This window comes from Dendrobium catenatum, unplaced genomic scaffold (assembly GCF_001605985.2).
Source record: "Dendrobium catenatum unplaced genomic scaffold, ASM160598v2 fragScaff_scaffold_501, whole genome shotgun sequence".
NCBI classification, from domain to species: Eukaryota; Viridiplantae; Streptophyta; class Magnoliopsida; order Asparagales; family Orchidaceae; genus Dendrobium; species Dendrobium catenatum.
The window spans coordinates 62,290-87,308 of NW_021318963.1; the positions used below are offsets into that span (position 1 = coordinate 62,290).

The window sequence follows — 25,019 nt, forward strand, 5'->3', positions numbered from 1 at the left end:
AACACAAGCTCGAAAACAAAATGAATCAATTGCAGACTGTGCATCTCAAACTAAGTAAGGATATTAAGGTTACTGTAGCCTTCTCTATTTGTGAACGGAGCAATTGGTTGAACATTTGGACGTATGGATCATGGATGCTTATAAGTTTTCTTTATATAAGCTGCTGTTATTTATACATTGAGTAGGATGGTTATTTACTTTCAGGCAATGCTATAATTTGGTTCATAAATTTAATATGGTCGTGCAATTGTTTAATATATTTTCTAAATGTTTTATGTATATTTTCATTTATGTAAGTAGTAAAAAAATTTAAGTATTTTTAAGTTTAATATATGGGCAATTTCCTCATTTACGATGAAAAGGATGAAATTATTAATTGTATCAAATATTTACTTATTATCTATTTTAAATTTTGAATAATCATATAAAAAATAATTTAACCAAATAAAATTATATAATAACTTAAGAGCAACGTTTTGAAAACCGGATCGGACTGGCCGGTTCGACCGGTTCAACCTCGAACCGGTCTGGCGGGCGGTCCGGGAAGAGGAGGAAACCGGGCAATTTATTAACTGGGTAAAAACCGGTTCAAAATCCGGTTGAACCGGTTAACCGCCAAACCGGGAGGTATAGGAATAACCGGCCGGTCCGTAAAAGCTCTAATTTGAGCCCTTGATCTGCGATCGAACGGCTTAGATACCTTGGGTATCGGTATGTAAGAGGTATTAGTCGCTCGCGGCTTGTCTTCCCTAGCATACACCGACTCCTACTTGCGGCTCGTCTACCTCAGTTCTTCCAGAAGTGGTCGTCCCGGACCTCACAGCCGCCGGCGAACACCGTTTACTACTCGGCGATTGTGCCAGTTAAGCTGGGGAAGAATTCATGTTTGGCCACCTACCCGATCCGTCGAGCTCGGACGATTCAGACACAGGTTCTTGAATTTCTAATTTTTTTACACATATTAGCTTGCAGCCTTGCATTTCTTCTCCAAATCATACCGATATGCTTTCATTTTTTCAATTTTTTCCCATCTATGCTTGCTGTAATGGTTGATAAATACTGAAAACTGCTCGTGATTCAACCTGTGCATACATCTTGATTTTAGATTTTTTTTTATTTTTATGATTTTAAACTTGTTCTCTATTTTTCTTTGAAGTCTAAGAAAATCATTGTTTATCTCAGTCAGTGGAATTCCGAATTCCACTCTTCTTTTTTTCGTGCTAGATCGCAAATGGTAGACCTCCATGACTTGGAATTTTTATTTTTTTGGTTCCAAACGGTAAATCCAAATGGCACATTTTGTTAGCGCATTGAGTGCCCAACAGATAATCTAATAGCACCATTCTAAAATCAAGATTGCTATGGCAAACATGATTTTAGTAATCAGATGTTCTGTCGTTGTGTTCTGTTTATCTCAGTCAGTATATGCTTGTCTTTTGCTTAAGCTTAATCCCTCTAATGCTTTCAAGGTACATTATTTCAGTAATTGATATCATATTTATGTAATTAGAAAATTTAACATTTATTTATTTATTTATTTTTTTATTACTTCATCTAATTCGATCCCGATTCGTCCTATTTTCAAAACCTTTCTTAAGAGAGTTATTTTTGAAACTCTATTTTCTCCCGTAACAAATTTAAAATAATTTTTTTGACCAACATTGACCAACCAAAACGAGCCCTGATTGGTGTGCGTGTCTGGCGACCGCGCGTAAGTAATAATTTATCCTCTTTGTTGCCGTTCGACATCGCTACCTTCTTCGCCTCTTTCGACCTGTTCGACTTTGCCTGCACAAGGCGTTAGCTTCTTCGCCTCCTTGAACGACGTTCCTTCCTTTCGGACGGAAAGTCACGATAGTTAGACCATGCTGGATCGGAATTAACGACGGGAACTCGCTCGCTGCAAAGGTAACGACCTTTCATCCCTTTAGCGCGCTTCTTCGACAAAATTTCTTAAATCCGCCAAACTATCGGCAGGGGCGGAACCAAGCCCAGTCCAGGGGGGCAATTGCCCCCCTAAAAAAATTAAAATATGTATTAAAGAATGGGTTTTTTAGTAAATTGCCCCTCAGCAGGTTAAAAATTGAACGTTGTTTTTGGCATTTCCGCCCGATTCTTTTGCTCGAGACTCCGCCCGTGCGCCCTAGGTTCTCTTCTCTCCGCTCGACGATTGAATCCCGTCGGTCGTCGTGAGCTCGTCAATCGGCATCGCTGCTCGTGGTTTTTCTCTGCGCTGATCAATCGCTTGCTCACTCGGATTTGGAGGAGGCGAGAACTTCATTTTTCTTCGGCATCTCTGCGCTCAGTCGCTTACGCTCTGCAGGCTCCGGTAAGTCCAGCTGCTCCCTTTTTATTATCATAAAATTACCCATAAGCCATAGAATGGTAAAAGGCATAAACCCTAAGGCACGCGCAGTCTTGATTAATTGTTTATCATCCATCTGGATTTTACATATTTTTGTCATATGATTGGTTAGACCCACTAGGTTTTCTTAGCTTTGAGAAACCGTTGTTATAAAGAATTAGTGTTATTGTTTCTCTTTTATATTTCATGCCTTCATGGGCTACTTTGGTTTGCTGATTTGCATGTAAGCTGTCCAATCGAGATTTAGTTCCTCTTCAAGCCACTAATGTGCCTCACTTTGTAAAGCTTTCACATATTTCTTTCACTTGTCTTAACTTGTACATCATCAAATTTCAAGATTTCACCATCAAGAAGATGACTTTTTTTGCAAGCTGCTATTAAATAATTTTATATAAACTCTTTAAATAGAGTTGAATGAAAATATGATAGGAAGTGGATGAAAAAATTAAGAAAATTCTAGGCTGAAATATGATTTCAACAAAATCAGAGAATATATAATAAGAAAAGTAGGAATATAAACACTCAAGACACTTTTTATCAAAATATTTATGAAGAAAATAGCAAGATACAAGTGGATCTTCAATTGGAGAGGAAGATCTGGCTCTCCCAAATCCCTAACCGCCAGCTAGAGCCCACTCAACCTAAGAACAATCTCAATTCAACAAACACAACATGCATAAAATTAACCCTAGGGAAAAAATCTACTTAAAACATACTCTAATACAATAAATATGTACGGAACGGTTCCGCCTGGCGTGAACTTTGGTCAGTCCAGGAGGGACCGGCTCAACCATTATCAGTCCAGGAGGGATCGGTCTATCAATGGCCCCCTTTCAAAGACTCACGTTGTCCTCAAGTTGGAAAGATGGAAACTATTGCTTCATCTTCTCATACGTCTCCCTGCTCAATTTTCTCTTCATTACAAACGGTGAGAATCTAAAGAGTTCAGACCATACACCTGCGCCTTGATATAAACCTTTCATCACATCTAAAACACAGCCCCTCACCCTCTTCTCCTGTAACACCATCTCTGTAAGCATCCTGAAGTTTCCCTCAGGTCTCACTCCTATAGTCTTTCTCCTTCGGGGTCTTTCTAAGAATACCTAGTTTCGGTTCCTTAGATGCCAAAAAAAGTGGTGGTCATTCTATACAAACCTCCTAAGTGACTGCCTCCAGCCCCTCTCTCCAGGTGCCTTTGATCCTCCACTAATTGTGTTAGCTCCATGGCCTCTCCCAAATTTCAAGACCTCATTACTCTAATTGTCACTCGAACATCTGGTTTGAGGCCTTTCATAAAATTTCCCTACAATACAGTCTTTGGAAGTCGGTCCAATCGGCTGGTTAGATGCTTAAATTTCTCACGGTACTCTACCACCATCCCCTCATGCGTTAGAGCAAAAAAATGCTCATAGAAGTCCCCTTCCTCGCAGGTTCGAAAACATTCCAACAAATAGTCCTTAAACTCCCTCGTATCCCTCCACTAGTACCATGCCAATTCCCTCAAGCACGTCTTTGCCACCGTCAGTTTGTCTTCCTCCATCAACCTATTGACGGTAAAGTACATTTCCATCATGTAGATTCACCTATGTGCATAATCTCCCTAAAAAATAGACATCTTTAGCTTCCTTACCCTCAGATCTCCCCCCTTTCCCTAGTTTCCTTCTTAATTTTTCTTTCCACAAAAGGGTGTTTCCCCCCAAATGTTTCAATCATCTCTTCTATGCTCCTACCCAAACCCTTCGTCAAAATCACCCATTCTCCTTTTAAATTCAGCACCCTTCGATCTTAATTAGTCTCTCCCTATACTCTCTACTCGACTACTCCTTAAGAATAGGCTTTAGGTGAGGCAAGAGGCATTCTCTCTTCTCCTTCCAAAATCCCAACCTACTGATCTTCCTTTCGCCTTCTCGGATTGTGGTTTTCCCCACTTAATTAGCCACCTACTACTCCCCTCGCCTCCGATGAAGTCGTTTTGATTTGGACCTCGAGCATTTTCCTCCTCATCCTCCATGATAGAAAACTTCCCATCCATCTTCTCATGTATGTCTGAAATTTGAGTTTCTAACTCAGAAATTTTTTTCTCCAAATCCGATTTCATTTGTTTGATCTAACCTTCTAACACTTCTACCTTTATTCCTATCATAAATACCCGAATCTAAGTTCCAAATGGCAAAAACAACAAGCTTGATGTGAATCTGACCTCCAAACAACAACAATCAACAAGAATGGAGAGAAAAATGCAGCAAGAATGGACAAAAAAATGCTGCAAAATTCAGCGAGGGATACTTTTATTTTAGCCCAGGAAATTGCTCTGATATCAATTTGATAAGAATTGGATGCAGAAATTTAGAAAACCCTAGGCTTAAAATTAATTTCAGCAAAACCAGAGAATATACAATAAAAAAACTAGGAATAGAAATAGTTAAGACTTTTTTTATTGAAAGATTTATGGAGGAAATTGTAAGATACAAGTGGATCTTCAATTCGAGAGGAAGATCCAACTCTCTCAAATCCTTTGCCATGGGCTAGAGCCCACTCAATTTAGCGAACACAATGCATAAAACAAGCCCTAGGGAAAAACAATTCTACTTAAAGCATACGCTAATACAACAAATCCCAACTTGGCTCCTCTCTAAGAATATTTAGGGGAGGCATTCTCTCTTCTCCCTCCAAAATTCTCTATCTGATGTTCTTCCCTTCGCCTTCTGGGATTAGGGTTTTCCCCACTTCCTTGGCCACCAACTCCCCCGCACCCACCTCCGAGAAAGTCGTTTTGGTTTGGGTGTCGAGCATCTTCCTGATTATCTCCTCCATGATAGCAAACTTCCCATCGATCTACTCATGTTTGGATGGAATTTGAGTTTCTATCTCTGAATTTTTTTTCTCAAAATCCGATTTCATTTGTTTGATCTCCTCTTCCAACACTTCTACCTTTATTCCTGCCATAATTACTTGAATCTAGGCTCCAAATGACAAAAAACAACAAGCTTGATGTGAATCTGACCCCCAACAACAAAAATCAGCAAGAATGGAGAGAAAAATGTAGCAAGAATGGAGAGAAAAATGTAGCAGAATTTAGCGAGGGAGACTTATTTTATCCCAGAAAATTGCTCGGATACCAATTTTATAGGAAGTGGATGCAGGAAATTAGAAAACCCTAGACTGAAATTTGATTTAAGAAAAACCAGAGAATATACAACTAGAAAACTAGGAATATAAACAATTAATACACTTTTTATTGAAAAATTTATGAAGGAAATAGCAAGATACAAGTGGATCTTCAATTCAAGAGGAAGATCCGACTCTCCCAAATCATTAGCCGCCAGCTAAAACCCACTCAAGCTTAGAACAATCTTAATTCAACAAACACAAAATTCATAAAACAAACCCAAGGGAAAAAAATATACTTAAAGCATACACTAATACAACAATCCCAAAACAAACCCCTCGGGAACTACCCCCCAAGCGGCGTGAAAATCCTCCGGGCGGAATGGTTCCGCCTGACGTGAACTTTGGCCAGCTCAGGAGGGACCCATCTATCAAAATACTCACCCAATTCTCAGATCCATTTTTTCATAAGACTTTCCATGCTAAAGATTGGTGCATTATTCATTTCCTTACTTTTAACCAAGGTTATAAAAATCAGATTGGATGACGAACTAGAAGAATGAATGGTTCACAGTTAATAAAATTAACATAATAAATAATCGGATGATATAATAAATAATAATATTATTAAAAATTAATAAAATTAATATAATAATGATGATAATCTAACCTTAAAAATGGGGCTGCAAAACTAACCGAATCGAGCCGAGTATGTGAGTGTTCATGTTTGAGTTTGTTTATTATTAGCTTGTTCAAGTTAGGTTTGTGTTTGATTCAAGCTTTATTGTTTGTGTTCATGTTTGGTTCATTTAAATTAATGGTGTTCATGTTTGGTTCATTTAGTGCTTATCGAGCTTTAAACAAACAAGCCTTAATGAGTTGTGTTCGTGAATATATTTAGCAAATTTTTTTACATTATCAAATAAGCACGTTCATGAACAAATCTAATGAGTATTCTTTTGTTATAAAATGAGCAAAATCATGAATATATAATAACTAGTATTTTTGAGCTACCAAATGACCTTATTCACGAACAAACGATTTATGTTTCATCTTATATTTGTTCATGAACATCTTAAACAAACAATCTAGCAAATATTGACAAAAGTGTAATGTCACTTGTTCATGAACAAATTCTTTCTATTAAATGTATAAAATAAAATGAAATTAAATTTAAAATAAAAGCAATTGTCTATTTAAAATGAAAATATGATTAATCTATATGAATATATTTATCGAGCTTATTCACGAGTTCTAAATTGAACACGAATCGAGCTTGTTCACGAGCTTCAAATGATGTTGTTCGTGAACATAAATGAACGAACACATTAGTGTTCAAGCTTGTTTATTTAAGGATCGAGTATTATAAATATTGTTCATGTTTATTTGTTTAGTTAGTTAAACGGTCACAAACTAGCTTTAATCAAACCGAGCAACGAATAAATTAAGTTTATATTTAGAAAGAAGTTTTAGAACTTTAAAAATTATAAATAATCATTTTTTATTTGAATAATTATAAATACATAAATAATTATAAATTGAAAAATTTTAAAAATTATATAATAATTTTTTATATGAATATTCTATACAAAATTTTCTCAAGAAATTCTCATAGAAGCATCCACCAAGCATGCATTGTAGAAACTACGAGTTGTTTAGTCCTAAGTCACTTAGGAGATTTGTATTGTGTTGTTTATATATCTTTTCTTATATTTATGGGTTAAGAGCCCATATGAGATGATTGAATCATACGAGTATGATTAACTAGTGTTTAATACATAATGCTATAAATTTTTTGGAATTATATTATTAAATAAAATATATTATATTTAAATTAATTTAATATTTAATAAAATATTTTATATTAAATTAAATAATTAAATATATTATGAATTGAGCCGGTTGGTTCTTAAGAACCGGGGCTAGTTCAACGGTTGGCCGGTTGATCCAGTGGTTTAAACCGGTTTGATGCTAGACCAGTTTTTCAGGAGGACCGAAATAGTTGAACCAGTCGAACTGGCCTGTCCGGTCCGGTTTTCGAAATCATGCTTTTCACATTCACGTATCCCTACATATGATTTGAACTTTGTTCATTCATTCATGGAGGACAATCCTTTTTTACATGGCTAGTCTTGCCATGTTGCCAATATCTACTACTATGACCGTTTGATTAGCTAATCTGCTAAGATTTGGATCTTCCTTGATTGTTGCCCTTTCGTGTTCTTCCTCTGCTTGCTAGATTTGCAGTAGCAAATGAAGATCCTTCACCTGTTTCATGTATTATGTTGTCCTCGCTGAAGATTAGATAACGAGTATTGTTAAACTTCTACTTTGTAAAGTTGCATGAACTGTTGATAGCTGTCATAGTTCCAACCTAGCTCTCTAGAAGTGATGATAATATGCCAATGCACAAACTTCATCAAACTTGATATCCACTAAACTCAACTGCCTTTCGATCATATTGAACTCATTGATATGCATTGTTGTGGAAGTGCCTTCAACTGTCCTAAGATGGAAAACCTTTCTCATTAGATGTATCTTATTTTTTGTTGAAAGTTTTTCATACATATTTGACATAGCTTCATCACAGTGATCACACATTCTATAATTTTCTTTGTTTAATATGTTGAAGGCAATGCTCTTCCTTTATTATAGGCTTGTAATCCTCAACGTGCATATGTCTAAGAGATCCCAATCATCATGATTCATGGTGGACTTCTTCTCCAAGAGAGATGGATGTAACTTTTGATGTAGCACATCAAGTGAGTAATTCAAATCAGCCCATTGGACCCGTCACAAGAGAAGGGCAAATGCACAAGCTAGCAAAAATCCACGAGCAAGAGTTCATTTCAAAGCCCATGTTAGGGTCCAATGATGGAATTATTTAAATGTAATTTTATTTTAAATGTTTGCATGTTAAAATGACTTTGAATCATGTATGGTCGGCCACCTTAACGAACGAGCATGAAAAATGAAAATATTTATTGATAATGTTAAAAGTCTCCTATTTCATTAGTAGCCAACTACTATCTTTTTCTCTAAAAAAAATTCCTCCAAAATGAGGAAGTTCATGGGTGATTTTCTTGCTTATAAATCAGAGCTGATATGTAATAAATTTTTATTCTTGAATAGTACATTTTGGTGGAGAATTATTTTTCATTTGCTTGTTACTGGGTGGCTTCAAGAATTGACCATTTTTTTTAAAGAGATTAGGTGATTATCCTTTTTTTTAGTCTTAATTTTTTTTACTCTTTGTTACTGAATACCTATTCTCAATCTTTTCCACATCTTTCTCTACATCATAATAATCCTATAAAATTAACCATCATCCAAATCAAGCCTTACAACTATTTCAAAACCCCATATGCACTGCTCAATTAAATACAAAATGTTTAGGACCTAGCCTTATTCCTTACCCCTCAACAGCCAATTAAATTCCACCAAATCTTACCCTTTACTTTAGATCATTAGTTCATATATTATGCTAACCATCCACAACAATTTCTCATCATTTAGCCCCTCAAAACTCACCCCTAAAGAGATCTTTCTAATTAGCACAAACTAGTCCTAAGTGGACTACTCTCTGGATTTTCACCACTGAACCTATCTAAAGCATTGTTGTTTTAATCACAAACTCTAGATTACATTCTTAGACATTAAAATAAAGTTATATAACATTTTCTTGTCATTATTTTCACCAAAAGGGTGACTACCATTATCAACATCTTATGGTGTAAGCAATCGTCAATCTACATCTTAAAATATTCGAAGTCCTTGCATTGAGCCAATTGATCATGGCTTTTTGATTTTTTGCATGGCCATCCTTCTTGCGTAATATCACCATCGATCACCAGGACTCAACCTCTAGCTACTCTCTCTTGTCACCTCTAGCTACTCTCTCTTGTCGGTCAAGATCATTTACCATCCAAACCTTGGCACACTTCTAATTGCTATCTACAGCCGATCTCTGCACTATTCACCAAATCCTCTTGAATCGAGAAAGTTGCACTGCTATTGATACTTGAACTTAGGCTCAACATTGACGTCTTCCGTTTAATCAAGAGTCCTTGCTGCTATTGATGCCATTTACAAGGAGAAACTGAACGGTTCCTTGTGATTTTATTTTCTTTTATAGAGCATTATAAGGGTAAGGTATGAATTTGATGCTAAACCATGTGTTAATTTGATCTTAAGTTTGGTAGTCATCAAATTTGAAAATCAAAACCAAATTCGATTCAAATCTCATCAAATATTTTCATGATTTTAAAAAACCTTTGAAATCAAATTTGTATTCGAGAAACTTAAGAAATTCAATGGCATTTATTTTAACAAGTGGTATCAATCATATATTTATCTTTAGCTAAAACTGTCATCATCCTTTGGGATAATTTGGTGAACGGATTTGAGGTTGTTGAAAAGAATAAATATTACTCGTTCATAGGAAATAGCCTACAACATTTCCATCAAGCATGTTAAAAACATGGTGCTGTCATTACTAGTTTATGACTTCTTGAGTCTTCAAGTCACGAATTTACTATAAAAATATTGGAGATATAATGATTACTTTTTAGGATTCATTTGGGATAGTTGCAACATTTATAAAGCTTTTTAATGTCCGTTCGGGTTAGCTTTAGCTTTTCATTAATGTGGTTGCAAAACTATTGTGGTAATATATATATATATATATTAAAGTTGTTGTGGATATTATAAGTATTTTCTTTTTTTTTTTTTCAGTTTTCTTATAGCTACCATACTCTAACATACTTGGTTATAAAAAGCATCTTCCCAACATACAGATTTTTGAAAAGCTGCTGTCAATTGGAAATGTAACGGTGTTCATAAAAACAAAATAATGAACGGCTGCCCCAAACATATCATTCGTTTCAAGAATACTTATTGTCTAATCATAATGCCTTGGAGAGGATATTAACTTTTGGTGGCATATTTATCACATTAATTTATTGTATATGTTCTCTTGGGGAAAGCCTTCTGGTTCATTAGGCGATGTCCTTTTGAATTGTTTCACCTCTTTTTATGCTGCAAAGAGATTGATTAATTTTTCTGAATCCTTCTAAATGCATTTGTAGGTCAATGCAATTGGAAGATAGCAATTTTTATACAGCGCTACTGCACTTACAGTGAATAGTTAAACGATTGGTGATTTTAAGATTGGCTGATCATGATGTTTGCTATTTCTACAAAATCATTAGTATTCTTTGCCCATCCTCCATTACATTAATATTAATGGCGACCTTTCCTTATTTGATGCCATTGCAAAATTCAAGTTCCAATATAGTTCTTCTATTTTCATTTATTATTATTGTTATTCATATTGTTCATCCTAATTGGGATATGGCTAATGATGATGATGATGGTATTGTCCATCCATGAAGTTTGTATTCTCTGTAATATTAATAAGTCTTGTAGACATATTGAGCCTTAACCAATTCGAGAACCTTTTTAATATACTATATACTTCAATTGGCAATTTTTATTCTGCTTAATATTATTGAGGTTCACAATGCAATGCCTAGCTTATAAATGAAACTAATGGTTCGAATCTCCTGTTTCTTCAGTTAAAATGTTGCTGTTATATTTTTTATTTTGCATTCTTTCTTGGATCTATTGTTCAGAGTGATGGTGAAATAGATGATAAGAGTGATGGTGAAATAGATGGGGATATTATCAGCATAATTCAATGGTTGAAGTGGAGGAATGCATCGGACTTGTTGTGTGATAAAAAAGTACCCCTCAAACTTAAGGAAAAATTCTATAAGATGGTGGTGAGGCCTGCAATGCTTTATGGTGCCGAATGTTGGCCATTAAAAGAAAAGCATAATACTAAGTTAAGTGTGGTAGAGATGAGGATGCTCAAGTGGATGAGTGATTAGATATGATACGAAATGAGCGTATGCGTGAAAATGTTGGAGTAGCTCCAGTAGAAGATAAGATTAGAGAGAGTTGCCTTAGATGGTTTAGTCACACAGAACGGCGGCCTTCTGATGACCTAGTTAGGAAAGTAGAGGTTTTATATTTGACTTATGTTAAAAAAAGTAGAGGCAGACCTAAAAAAACTTGGTTAGAAAATATTAGAAATGATCTTCTTTATTAGATTTAAACGAGAATTTGACTTTTAATCGGACAAAATGGAGAAAAAAGATTCATGTAGCCGACCCCACGTAGTGGGATAAAGGCTTGATGTTGTTGTTGTATTATTTCTTGTCAAACATGATTTTTTGGAGCTTTCATATTTTCCTAAAGGCCTTGTGTGTGATTTTCGTATTCCTATTTGAAATGTTTAGCCTGGGAACCATAGATATGGTGGTTTATGGAGATCCTGTTGGTTTTAAATTTTTATGGCAATGAATAACATGTCTTTTGATAAAGCAGAAGCCTTTAGTTCCAGCACTCTAAGTAGCCATGTCTAAGAAGCAGCATATTGCAATTTTTACTACGGCAAGCCTTCCCTGGATGACTGGCACTGCTGTCAACCCTTTGTTTCGTGCGGCTTATCTGGCTATGGATGGAAGCAGAGAAGTTACTTTGGTGATTCCTTGGCTCTCGTTAAAGGATCAAGAAGTAGTATATCCCAACAAAATCACCTTCAGTTGTCCATCAAATCACGAGGCTTATGTTCGTCAATGGCTGGAAGAGAGGACTAATATTAGATTGCAATTCAGCGTAACCTTTTATCCTGGAAGAGTAAGTGATGCTTCAAATTATTTAACTGGTCACTGAAACCTTTCCTTTTCAGCAATTTACCAACATGTTTAGGATTTCTATGCTGCAATAAAGCCTGCTTAATGTCTTGTCAAATATTTATTCGCTTTATCACATCTAGATTAAAATTTCTAAGCCTTGGGATGTGAATTTTGTACATAGGATATGCTTTTGGTACCATATGGTGTTTTTTTCACATTTATATCCATACTCGATCCAGTTGATTTGCTGTTTGGACTAATATTAAATTGCAATTCAGCATAACTTTTTTCCCTGGAAGAGTAAAGTGATGCTTACGAATTACTCAAATGGTCACAGAAAATGTTGTTTATAGCCTTCCAATAGTGTGCTTAATTCCATTTCAGCAATTTACCAGCATGCTTAGGGTGGCTCTGCTGTAATGAAACATGCTTAAGTTCTTGTCAAAATATTTATTTACCCGCTTGATCCACATATTGATTAAAAATTCTAAGCCTTTTGTATATGAATTTTTTATATAGGATATGCTTTTGTTACTATATGATAATTTCATATCATGCACGATTCTGTTGATTTATTGCTCCACTCATTCAGCAACAGGCTTGAGTGAAACTAGCTTTGCTTGATATTAGGATTCATTATTCTCATCTATAAATGGAGAGTTTTGATTTGAATACATTTTCTAATTAAAATTTAAGTGAATTGGGTGGGGTGGGGTGGGGGGGTGTTGGGGAATCTTTGTGTGCATTTTGCAACTACTTAAAAATGAGTGCTACAAAATATCAAATTTTTAAATCAACGAGAATATAAAATCTTTTTGGATTCTGTTTTTCTTTAAAGGTTAAAATAAATAAAAACAACCGATGAGATAATTTTAAATATGAATAACTAGTAATATTATTTTACTAGATTTCACAAAACAATTGCCACAAATTAAGAGTAGATTAGAGATTTATTAGCCTCAATCATCTATCACTAGTTCTTCCATTGAGCACATATATTAAGAATAGCAAGTAAGCATAAGTAACAGTGCAAGAAAGTAAAGTCAAAAGAAAGATCATAAGTTGATTTCTAACATAGTTAATTACTAACGCTCATGTCCACGCCTTGTGCCTTCTAATTTAAAGTTTTACTACTCTCTCCTTTGATCACTGTCAGGGCAGATAAGCCCCATTTTCTTGATGGGTAATAGATAAACTCTACACCTTCTTCTATTCCAATTAAGAAGATGAGAAGATCACTACTCTAGCCCACTAACTAGCCAACCAATGCACCAAAACAAATTTTGATATCTTATGGATCCCTTACAACTTCAGTATAACAAGCCCTTCATAAGCCACATAACACAATTGGAGGATTAAGGTGGAAGGGTAAAGGAAAACAACCAACAGGTGCCCTCTCACACCAGGATGTATTTTTTTAGGGTTTTCAAATCAAAATGAAAATAATCTTTCCCAAAAGCAGCTCCTTTATTTTTTTTTCCTCTCTAATTTCCTGTCCTCACACAAGTTATAGGGTTTCTAAAAGAGTGTTTATATCAAGTGCTCAATAATCAAACCCTACAACGAGTGTTCTGAAAATATGACAGTTCGTGCAGCATGATGATCGTGCTGTACAATTACTCAAAATAGGCAAGTTTTGTGAAATCAAGTTCTAGTTGATCGTTCTGTATGACATAAATTGTATAGTACGATCAGTTAAGCCTGATACACATAATTAACCCCTTAATTCATGCTTCTTAATTAGGCTAAATTAGGAATAAATTGTATAGTTTGATATGCATCGTATAATAGAAACTATTCAAGTTTTAAAATTAATCTAATTATGAAAAATGTTGTATGGAGGTTTTAATCTAAAATTTAGATATAATTGTACTATACAATTATTTTAAGATATTAATTTTAAATTCTTTTATTTAATGCAAATCCTTTTTGAATTTTTTGAATATAAGGCTTATCAGGCAATATAATTGATTTCGTATAATATGGTTTGTTGTGGTCAATTTATATTAATTAAAATTTTTGTTAGTAATTGTTTTGTTAACTTCACTCATGTATGTGCTTGTTGTTTGACCAATTTCTATACTTGGAATACACATATAAGACTCAAAAAAAGAAGAAGAAGAAGAAGAAGAAGAAGAAGAAGAAAAGAACAATAGTAGAACTAAGCTCATTCAGCTCTTGATCTAGATTTCTACCGACTCATTTTAAGTTTTGATCTTGGACCTTTGTCTTGAGTTACATTCTCCATTTGAGTCTTGTATGTTTCATAGTTATGCATAACATTTGCATCTTAGCTTCTACGTTCACTTGCAGTTATTAGTACTAAACCTTGCATACAAATGAATTAGGTTAAAACAACTTAATCAAATTATGTTTGTGATTATCAAAATAATGTAATGCAGCTTTAGGCTCTTGGGTCAATAGAAAAAGTCAATTTTGTCAAAATTTTAGGTTGGTTCAATTATACATGCATCACAACAGATTCAATATTTTGTACACTTACAAAAAATGGTATATGTCTTGATACTTTATCGAAAAATTGCCTATATTGAGCATGAATCTCAATACATATTTGAATTATAAATTTTCAAAATTAAATTTGGGACCATCCTAAAGCAGATTTTAGCAAACTTATTGTCAAATTAATCGTCTCAATGAGGTGAACCCAACAATAAAAAAAATGCTATAATTCAAGTCCAAATGAGCCCAAATTAAGCACTTGAAGCATAATTATAAACTTCATGACATTAATTGAATGACCAAACGATTTTTAAATCTTATAGTCAAATCAAACATCTTGACCACCAGTCCACCATCAGACCACAACCTGATTGTCATCGTCTGACCAATACCATCCTCTAACCACTATCTTCTGACTAAGGTCCTCCGACTTCCACCGCGCAATTACAGTCCTTTGTCATACAATCTTTTGACCATTGATCCCTACTTACATCGATACCCGCTGAAATTAGCGCCTGCTATCGCTAATAATGCCAATACATGTCATTATTTATAAGATTGATGCATGCCATCGATACTAATTATGTTTCCAGACGTCATTACGGGGATTTATGTTGGCTTCTTCGCCTTTGGTCTTCTCTCCGCAAAGGGATATGACCAAACAAACAAACAAACAAACAAATGACCTCTTAAAGACAGCTCCTATGGGATTAATCCCAGCTTCAACCGCGTAATATGTTATATACATTGTATATTTACTACATTGAATCATGTTATCCCTAAAGGAATTGTATCACTTGTAACGGATAAAAAATACTAATGGAATCATTTTAATTGGGTTAGGCCTCAAGGTTTTCCCTTTCCTTTTTTTGAAACATAAAAACTCTTGTGTTTCTTACAATTCTTGCATTCCTCTCTCACATGTGTATGTGTTGGATTTTCGTACAAATACGAAGATAACCAACTTTTTATCTCTCTACCGCCTTAAATGTTCTGGCACACAACAAGCATGCTACTTCCTTGTTGAAATGGGAGTGAGAATCATTAAGTAATGGCTAAACACAATGATTTCACATGGTTCAAAGGACTTTAAACCCCGGAACAAGGAAATGCCAATTTCACTTATCTCAACTGTTTGATAAGAATGAATTGTTTTATCCATTCTACGTAATTTGAAGATTCAACTCTCTTCGTTAACTTGATTTACAATTCTACTAGACCAAAGGATTGATTGATGAATGCTAAAAATTGAATTTCCGAAAGAACCGAAATATTTCCTAAATTATAAACTTGTTTTCTATCAAAGTAGTCCAAATGCTCATGCTTGTATAGTCTACTTCAAGAACAACATGCCTAAACTAATAAAAAAGCAAGTTTCTTCCATATAACAAAGATTCATACTTCAAAAACAGGAGGTAATATCATGGTTGCTATTATTATTTCCATATATTGTTACTTCTTATGATAAGTTGATTCCCTCGCTTTTTTTAATTCTATGGTCTATAATTTCTTTCTTCACGATTACTTTATTTTATAAAATGAGTATCATATGTTATCAAATGCCTTTTGCATAAAATTTAAAGATTAAGGTTTAATGAATGTCAAATTAGATTTAGGCTTCGTTTGGGACGGCTTTTTTGTTGCTTCTTAAAGCAGCTTTTTAGTTAAAAAATTAAATTTTTTATACTAGAAAGCTGCTTTAAGAAGCAACAAGAAAGCTGTCCCAAACGAAGCCCGAGGTCTACCTGCTGATTCTTGACAAAACTATGACAAAGATAAATAAAATACCACGCTTTTTATTATAATTAGGGCTTCCTATCACATGTTTTAATTATGTGATGAATTGGGTCAATTAACATTTAAAGATCAAGAGCATTGCTAACATCTTGACGTTGTTCTTTTGTAATGAATTTTGTTTAATCTTTTGGCTAGTTTTCAATAGAGAAGAGGAGCATTCTACCAGTCGGCGATATCACAGAAACAATTCCTAATGAGACTGCAGATATTGCTGTACTAGAGGAACCTGAACATCTTACGTGGTATCATCATGGACAGAGGTGGAAAACAAAATTTCGTCGAGTCATTGGTGTTGTGCACACCAACTATTTGGAATATGTGAAGAGAGAAAGGAATGGCTATATACAGGCCTTTTTCTTGAGATACATTAATAACTGGGTTATTCTTATAAACTGCCATAAGGTAATTTTCGAATAAGAACTCAAAGATTTTATTATTATTTAAATGTAAATCTAATTTTTATTTACTTCCCAGCAACTTTTGAAGGTAAGTAGTTACCAGATATGGTAACAATTTTGTGATCTGTTTTTTCTCATTCCATGTGTTTATGCTTGATAGTAAATAAGAACTGGCCTTATCGTCTCTCATTTGCCTCTCATTTGTAACAAAAGTTGATGAAAGATTACTGTTAGAGTGTTAGACTGGTCATTAGACCGTCCAGTTTCTACATGATGAGGAGTTATTGCCGCCCAAGCCGTGGGGACCAGCTGCTTTGGTTAGGAAGGTTTTTGTTAGACCGTTCCACTGGACCGGTCCAACCGGTCCAGGCGGGACCGGTTCACGGACGGAATCTCAGAACAGGCGGAGATTTCCGCCAGAACGAGCGGCCGACCGCTCATATAGAGCGTTTTAGGAAGGATTTTTGGGGGGTTTCAGAGAGAAATTTGAATGTAGGGACTGTTTAGGGAATTCCTTTTGATTTGTATGCATTAAATAGATGTTTTTCCTAGGGTTTGGGCAGCTTGAATTTGGCTGAAATTTGAGATCTCGTAGATTGAGGATTTCTTTGGGCTCTAGCGGCGTCTAGAGATTTGGGAGAGATCGATCCTCCTCTCAAATTGAGGATCAATTGTATCTTGCTATTTTATTCATTTTAAAGTGAAATACAAGCCTTATACTTGTGTTTTCGAGCGGTTTTCCCTATATTCCTGCTGTTTTTCTGCTGGGGACAGCAAACTGCTGCTGTATTTTTACTGTTTTGGATTAGGGTCACTTGCAAACCAAGTGTTTCCTAACAAATTGGTGAGGGAAATTTGAAAGTAGGCGCTGTTTAGAGATTTTCTTTTGGATTATATGCATTAAGTAGTATATTTTTCTATGATTAGGGATCGAAAATTTGGCTGAATTTTGTTGTTCTCACTGTTTTTGGGCTCTAGCGGTGTCTAGAGAGTTGGGAGAGCTGGATTTTTTTGTCTAATTGAAGATCCAATTGTATCTTATGTCTTTCTTCCAGTATTATCAATTAAAAATATTTCTTCTTGGTTATTTCTTCCAATTTTCTCTCAAATCTATTTTTATGAGTTCTGAATTTCAAATTCAGCCGGGGGAACTTTTGTTTCTATAAATGTTTCCTATCAAATTGGTATCAGAGATGTGTCCGTGGTTGTTTGGGCTGATTCCTACAACAATTTTTCTCCTTCGAACCGATATTGTTGCTGTTTTTGGGGTGGAATTCCGGATTTTTGAGTCTAACAAAGATCCGGGGACCTATGGTGAGAAGAAAGGTGGAAGTATTGGAAGGGGAGATTAGAAAAATGAAATTTGAAATTTCATATATCCAAACTCAAGTTTCAGATTTAAAATGTGAAATTTCAATCGTCCATGAGAAGATCCACCTGAAATTTTTCATCATGGAGGATATGCTGTAGAAATTGCTCGAGGGCCAAACCAAACCATCACCGTCAGAGGAGAGAGAAGCCGCCGACAGCCATGAAAGTTAGGAAAACCTTAAGCCATTCTTACAAAGAGAAGACCAGGAGTTGGAGATTTTGGAAGGAGTAGAAAAAATACCTCACTTAGGGCCTATTCCTAGGGAGGAGTCGGGTAGAGGGTATGTGGAGAGGCTGAGGGGGTTGGGCATGTGTGAGAAGGGGTTTTGAGTTTGAAAGTAGTGGGGCTGGATTTGAAAGGCGAATGCTTGATTATGATTGAAGGGGTGCGAATTGGAGAGGAGGGGCTGAATATCATCAAAGGGGTGCTGAATTTGAATGGAGGTGGACTTGTGATGAAAAGTTTGGGTGCGAGTGGAGAAGGGATGATTAACACAATTGGGGGGAACCCCACCTCCTTGGGGAATGGGAAACTTTGGAGGAAGCAGGGGTGATGGAGGAGATTTGAGGGTGAGGAAGCTGAAGATGCCTACTTTTGAGGGAGGGGATGCACATGCGTGGATCTACATGATGGAAAGGTATTTTGCCGTCAATAGGTTGACAGAGGAGGAGAGACTAACAACCGTCGGGATGTGCTTAATTGGAGGGGAAAGCGTTGGCATGGTACCAATGGAGGGATACAAGGTGATCTATTTGGACCTGAAGGGAGTTTAAGGATTGCTTGTTGGAATGTTTTAAAACCAGCTAAGGAGGGGATTTCTATGAGCTGTTCTTCGCCCTGACGCAGGAGGGTATAGTGGTGGAATACCGTGGGTAGTTTGAGCACCTAGCCAACATATTGGACCGGCTTTCTTCTTGTATTATCAATTAAAAAGATTTCTTCTTGATTATTTCTTCCCTTTTGATTTGTATGCATTAAATAGATGTTTTTCCTAGGGTTTGGGTATCTTGAATTTGGCTGAAATTTGAGATCTCGTAGATTGAGGATTTCTTTGGGCTCTAGCGGCGTCTAGAGATTTGGGAGAGATCGATCCTCCTCTCGAATTGAGGATCAATTGTATCTTGCTATTTTATTCATTTTCTAGTGAAATACAGGCCTTCTACTTGTGTTTTCGAGCGGTTTTCCCTATATTCCTGCTGTTTTTCTGCTGGGGACAGCAAACTGCTGCTGTATTTTTACTGTTTTGGATTAGGGTCACTTGCAAACCAAGTGTTTCCTAACAGTTTTATGAGGGAAATTTGAAAGTAGGCGCTGTTTAGAGATTTTCTTTTGGATTATATGCATTAAGTAGTATATTTTTCTATGATTAGGGATCGAAAATTTGGCTGAATTTTGTTGTTCTCACTGTTTTTGGGCTCTAGCGGTGTCTAGAGAGTTGGGAGAGCTGGATTTTTTTGTCTAATTGAAGATCCAATTGTATCTTATGTCTTTCTTCCAGTATTATCAATTAAAAATATTTCTTCTTGGTTATTTCTTCCAATTTTCTCTCAAATCTATTTTTATGAGTTCTGAATTTCAAATTCAGCCGGGGGAACTTTTGTTTCTATAAATGTTTCCTATCAAATTGGTATCAGAGATGTGTCCGTGGTTGTTTGGGCTGATTCCTACAACAATTTTTCTCCTTCGAACCGATATTGTTGCTGTTTTTGGGGTGGAATTCCGGATTTTTGAGTCTAACAAAGATCCGGGGACCTATGGTGAGAAGAAAGGTGGAAGTATTGGAAGGGGAGATTAGAAAAATGAAATTTGAAATTTCATATATCCAAACTCAAGTTTCAGATTTAAAATGTGAAATTTCAATCGTCCATGAGAAGATCCACCTGAAATTTTTCATCATGGAGGATATGCTGTAGAAATTGCTCGAGGGCCAAACCAAACCATCACCGTCAGAGGAGAGAGAAGCCGCCGACAGCCATGAAAGTTAGGAAAACCTTAAGCCATTCTTACAAAGAGAAGACCAGGAGTTGGAGATTTTGGAAGGAGTAGAAAAAATACCTCACTTAGGGCCTATTCCTAGGGAGGAGTCGGGTAGAGGGTATGTGGAGAGGCTGAGGGGGTTGGGCATGTGTGAGAAGGGGTTTTGAGTTTGAAAGTAGTGGGGCTGGATTTGAAAGGCGAATGCTTGATTATGATTGAAGGGGTGCGAATTGGAAAGGAGGGGCTGAATATCATCAAAGGGGTGCTGAATTTGAATGGAGAAGGTGGACTTGTGATGAAAAGTTTGGGTGCGAGTGGAGAAGGGATGATTAACACAATTGGGGGGAACCCCACCTCCTTGGGGAATGGGAAACTTTGGAGGAAGCAGGGGTGATGGAGGAGATTTGAGGGTGAGGAAGTTGAAGATGCCTATTTTTGAGGGAGGGGATGCACATGCGTGGATCTACATGATGGAAAGGTATTTTGCCGTCAATAGGTTGACAGAGGAGGAGAGACTAACAACCGTCGGGATGTGCTTAATTGGAGGGGAAAGCGTTGGCATGGTACCAATGGAGGGATACAAGGTGATCTATTTGGACCTGAAGGGAGTTTAAGGATTGCTTGTTGGAATGTTTTAAAACCAGCTAAGGAGGGGATTTCTATGAGCTGTTCTTCGCCCTGACGCAGGAGGGTATAGTGGTGGAATACCGTGGGTAGTTTGAGCACCTAGCCAACATATTGGACCGGCTTTCTTCTTGTATTATCAATTAAAAAGATTTCTTCTTGATTATTTCTTCCAATTTATCTCAAATTTGTTTTTGCCGAGTGCTGAATTTTAAATTCAGCCTGGAGAACTTTTGTTTCTACAAACGTTTCCTATCAATTACACAGAGTTAATATCTGGTTATTCATAAGTAGTCAAAAGACAAGTTGACATAAATCTATTGCCTAGTTGATTATATATTCTTGATGAGAAATGGCATGCAGTGCAAAAATATAAGGATAAAGCGTGGAAGCTTGAAATATATTTGTCCCTAGAGTCTTCAATGCACAAACATTTATAAATATGAATTTTTATATGATGTACTGGTCAATCAGTCAAATTAAATGAGGTTGCAGCTAACACAAAAGCATCTGCCTTCGCTGTGCTTTTATTCTCCATGAAAATAGGTGTCATTGAAGGTGTCACACCTTGGGTCTAGAAGGTGGTACACCTCAGCAACACGAGACACGATGAAAGAATAAACTGTCATGTTCAGCACTCACAAGAAGGAAAAGTGCATAAATCAATAATATAATCAAATATATCAGAGTAAATAATGGAAAGGAAATTAAATTTTCATTTCATTAATATGAATTTAAATAACACTAAAGCAATATGATTACTATAAGCAAAATAAGTCCGAAATAAATAACAACAGAAATGAAACTGCCCAACACTCAAAATCAAAATGCATAATAATCTACTAAACATAAAATATCAAATATATTTTATTGCTAATAAATTTGCTCATGAGGAGACGGTTCGTTAATTACATGACTTCTTGTAAAGAGACAACAACAAATGAATTTGATAAATCAAATCCAATAGCTCCTATCTATCAAAGTAGAAACGACAAAGAAATATGACATGCAATAATGATCAATCAACAGTTAGGAGTAGCGATTGGAAATCAACGTGTCAGTATAACAATGCTATATTTCATGATTCCTACGACTAGCATGCTGGTTCTATAAGTATATGTGACAAATTACTACTAAAGCCAAATCATTTTAATGTTTATAAACCCAACAACACTAGATATCATTGTACCTCCAAATAACATATAAATTATTAATCATTTTCAATTTATGTTAATTATATATCTATACATTTATATGCATATAGCTATAATCGGTTTATCAAATATCCATCATTGGTAAGGTAAACACCAACCCAAAAAAATATAGTAATTTCCTATAGAATTGTCACTCTAGGTTATATATGGTTAATCCACTTGAATCATCAATCAGAAATAAGGATTTCTCCCATGGAAGTTAAAGCCCAAATATTTGTAATTTGGGGACTATACAAAATCAATACGAATAAAATCTTATTTCACATTATAAATAAAAAGGCTATTAATTTGGGGACTAGAAATATAAGAAGAAGAAGAAGAAAGAGAAGAGAGAGAAATGAACTTTATATAGGGAAAAGAACTCATGAGCATATTAGTCAACAATAGACTGTATTTGATATTTTATATTTTGTAAGAGATTATTATGCATTTTGATTTCAAGGTTGGGTAATTTCTTTCATGTTATTATTTCTTTCAGATTTATTTTGCTTATAGTAGTCATATTGCTTTGGTGTATTGCTATTTGAATTCATATAATGAAATAAATATTTAATTTGCTTTCTACTATTTACTTTGATATATTTGGTTGTATTATTGGTTCATCTATTTTTTCTTCTTATGAGTACAAAACTGACTTTTTATTCCTTTGCCACGTCCCGTGTTGTCGGGTGTACCATCTTCCTGATCCGGGGTGTGATAGAAGGGTTACGTTGTATAGGAGTATAGTTAGGTTTAATCTGCTTAACTTTGCTACCTCCTTTGGCAACAAGAAACTCTTATGTAGCTGTGCACGGGTAACCAGGATGAAGTCTTTATTGGGAGAATGGGTAATACCCTCATGTTGTGCTACGATTGACAATCTGGGCCTGTATCCTAAGAGCGTATGATCACAGCCAGAAGTGTTGATTCATTCTTTCCATTCCTGTTGTCCAAAAGACTACCTTATTGACATGCAGGTTGAGGAAAACTTCATGGCAGTGCTTTGTGGGATTTAAAGAAAATTACATCTTATTAACTTGGAACAAATATTCCTGAGGAAAACAATATTTAATTATAAGATTTATAAGCCTATCATAATATGCAAATCTTTTCAACATACCTTGGTATTATGGTCACAATCTAGCCTTTTTCTCTTCAAATGAGGTGCTGCTGTCTCTACATTATCAGAGCTAATGAAAGAAAAAAAAAAAGAAAAAAGAGGTGCTGCTGTGTCTCAAATTCTAACTTTACATGTTTTACAGACATATATAATAGGACTAGTTTTTACGTGTTCCTTCTTTTTCCAAGTCTGTACTAACTACTCAGGGAGTAATTATGATGGATTATGTTAATCATCAGTGGTTTTTGGATGAAATAATGATGTAGCTTCCTTAATTTTCAGGTTATAAGATTATCAGGGGCAACTCAAGATTTACCTAGATCCATCATTTGCAATGTTCATGGTGTCAACCCCAGGTTTCTTGAGATTGGCATGGCAAAGCACAGGCAGCAGCAAAGAGGTGAGCCAGCCTTTATCAAAGGCGCTTACTATATTGGGAAGATGGTCTGGAGCAAAGGTTACAAGGAGTTACTTCAATTGCTCTCCAAGTACCAAAATGAATTATCTGATCTTCAAGTTGATTTATTTGGGAGTGGAGAAGATTCTGAACAAGTTAAAGAATCAGCAAAAAAGTTAAATCTCACAATAAATATTCATCCTGGTCGCGATCACGCTGACCCATTATTTCACAAGTAACACCACATATCCTGTGCTAATGCAATTCTTATCAAATCTCATCATGTTCCTCTCATTAACTCGGGAAATTATTAGGTGCAGACACCGAATGTAGAGATGCATCCGGATTATTGGATGTATTGCGTACGCTCTGCTTATACTCTGCGTATTTGTAGATACACAACAAATAAACAGCAAATCCTCACAACTAAATATTTGCTGCTTATTTAATGCGTATCTATAAATATGCAGTATTTATGTAATAAATACGCAGAGCGTAGGCAGAGCTTAAGCATAGGATATGCAGTAATCCGGAAGATCCTTTACATTCGGACTCCGCACAGAATAATTTCCCCATTAACTCAAGTTCATTTTATGCAAACTTGTAAATTCTTGTTGAACTTTTCTTCATCATTGCCCTGCAACAATTGAGTTTGATTCTCTCTTGCAGCTACAGAGTGTTCATAAATCCCAGCACAACCGATGTAGTTTGTACAACAACAGCAGAAGCATTAGCAATGGGTAAATTAGTCATCTGTGCCAATCATCCTTCAAACGACTTCTTCAAACAATTTCCTAACTGCTATACCTACAATAGTGGCAAAGAATTTGTGAAATTGACTCTCAAAGCTCTCTCCGAAGAGCCTTCACCAGTGTCAGACGAGCTCAGGGGCAAGCTCTCTTGGGAAGCTGCCACGGAAAGATTCGTGAAGGTTGCTGAGCTTAATTGGAATATTTCTGAGGAGTTTGTTCCTTCGACTTCGAAGCCTTTTATGTCTCTTTCTTCGCAGGAGTTGACAAAGGGTGTGGAGGAAGCTTCTGCAATTTTACACAACACTGTTTCTGGAATAGAGGTGGCGCGCCGGGCCTTCGGTGCAATTCCCAAGACTTTGCGACCTGATGAACAGATGTGTAAGGAGCTCGGGCTAGCTGAACCTTGAAAGAGAACAGTTTCAGTGATACTTGACATTGTTGTTTCTCACTCTGTTACTGTGGCAAAAGTAAGCAGATGCGTGGATATTAGGTTGACGTCAATTTTACATGATCCATCGCTGTAATTACCAAAACTTCATATCACTGTACCGCAATAATGTTTATTATTTGTTGTAAATTTTTGTCACATCATATAATTTCATAGCTTTAGGTCTGTACTGTTGTAGCAGATTGCACTGAAGTTTAATCATTGTGGCTGATTTGTATAAATTAAATGTCATTATGTTGAAAAAAAATATTTTATGTGGAGTCCGTACAGAAATAACTGATTGTATATTCACTAAGTATTTGTTTAA

The 25,019-nt window shown here is 35.7% G+C and overlaps 1 protein-coding gene across 1 annotated transcript; it reads left to right on the forward strand.

The window, feature by feature from the left end:
* Nucleotides 1-1,741: 1,741 nt before the first annotated feature.
* Nucleotides 1,742-24,959, forward strand: LOC110094970 (digalactosyldiacylglycerol synthase 2, chloroplastic). Its single transcript, XM_020820327.2, has 6 exons — nucleotides 1,742-1,908; nucleotides 2,076-2,329; nucleotides 11,864-12,175; nucleotides 16,567-16,833; nucleotides 23,398-23,747; nucleotides 24,182-24,959. The coding sequence occupies exons 3-6, from the start codon at nucleotides 11,894-11,896 to the stop codon at nucleotides 24,669-24,671; spliced, it is 1,389 nt and encodes a 462-aa protein (XP_020675986.1). The 5' UTR covers nucleotides 1,742-1,908; nucleotides 2,076-2,329; nucleotides 11,864-11,893; the 3' UTR covers nucleotides 24,672-24,959.
* Nucleotides 24,960-25,019: the final 60 nt, after the last annotated feature.

Coding starts and splice junctions, on each gene's coding strand:
- LOC110094970 (XM_020820327.2), top strand. CDS start 11,894: ATGTCTAAGAAGCAGCATATTGCAATTTTTACTACGGCAAGCCTTCCC. Junction 16,834..23,397: donor TTCTTATAAACTGCCATAAG/GTAATTTTCGAA, acceptor CTTAATTTTCAG/GTTATAAGATTATCAGGGGC. Junction 23,748..24,181: donor GCTGACCCATTATTTCACAA/GTAACACCACAT, acceptor TCTCTCTTGCAG/CTACAGAGTGTTCATAAATC.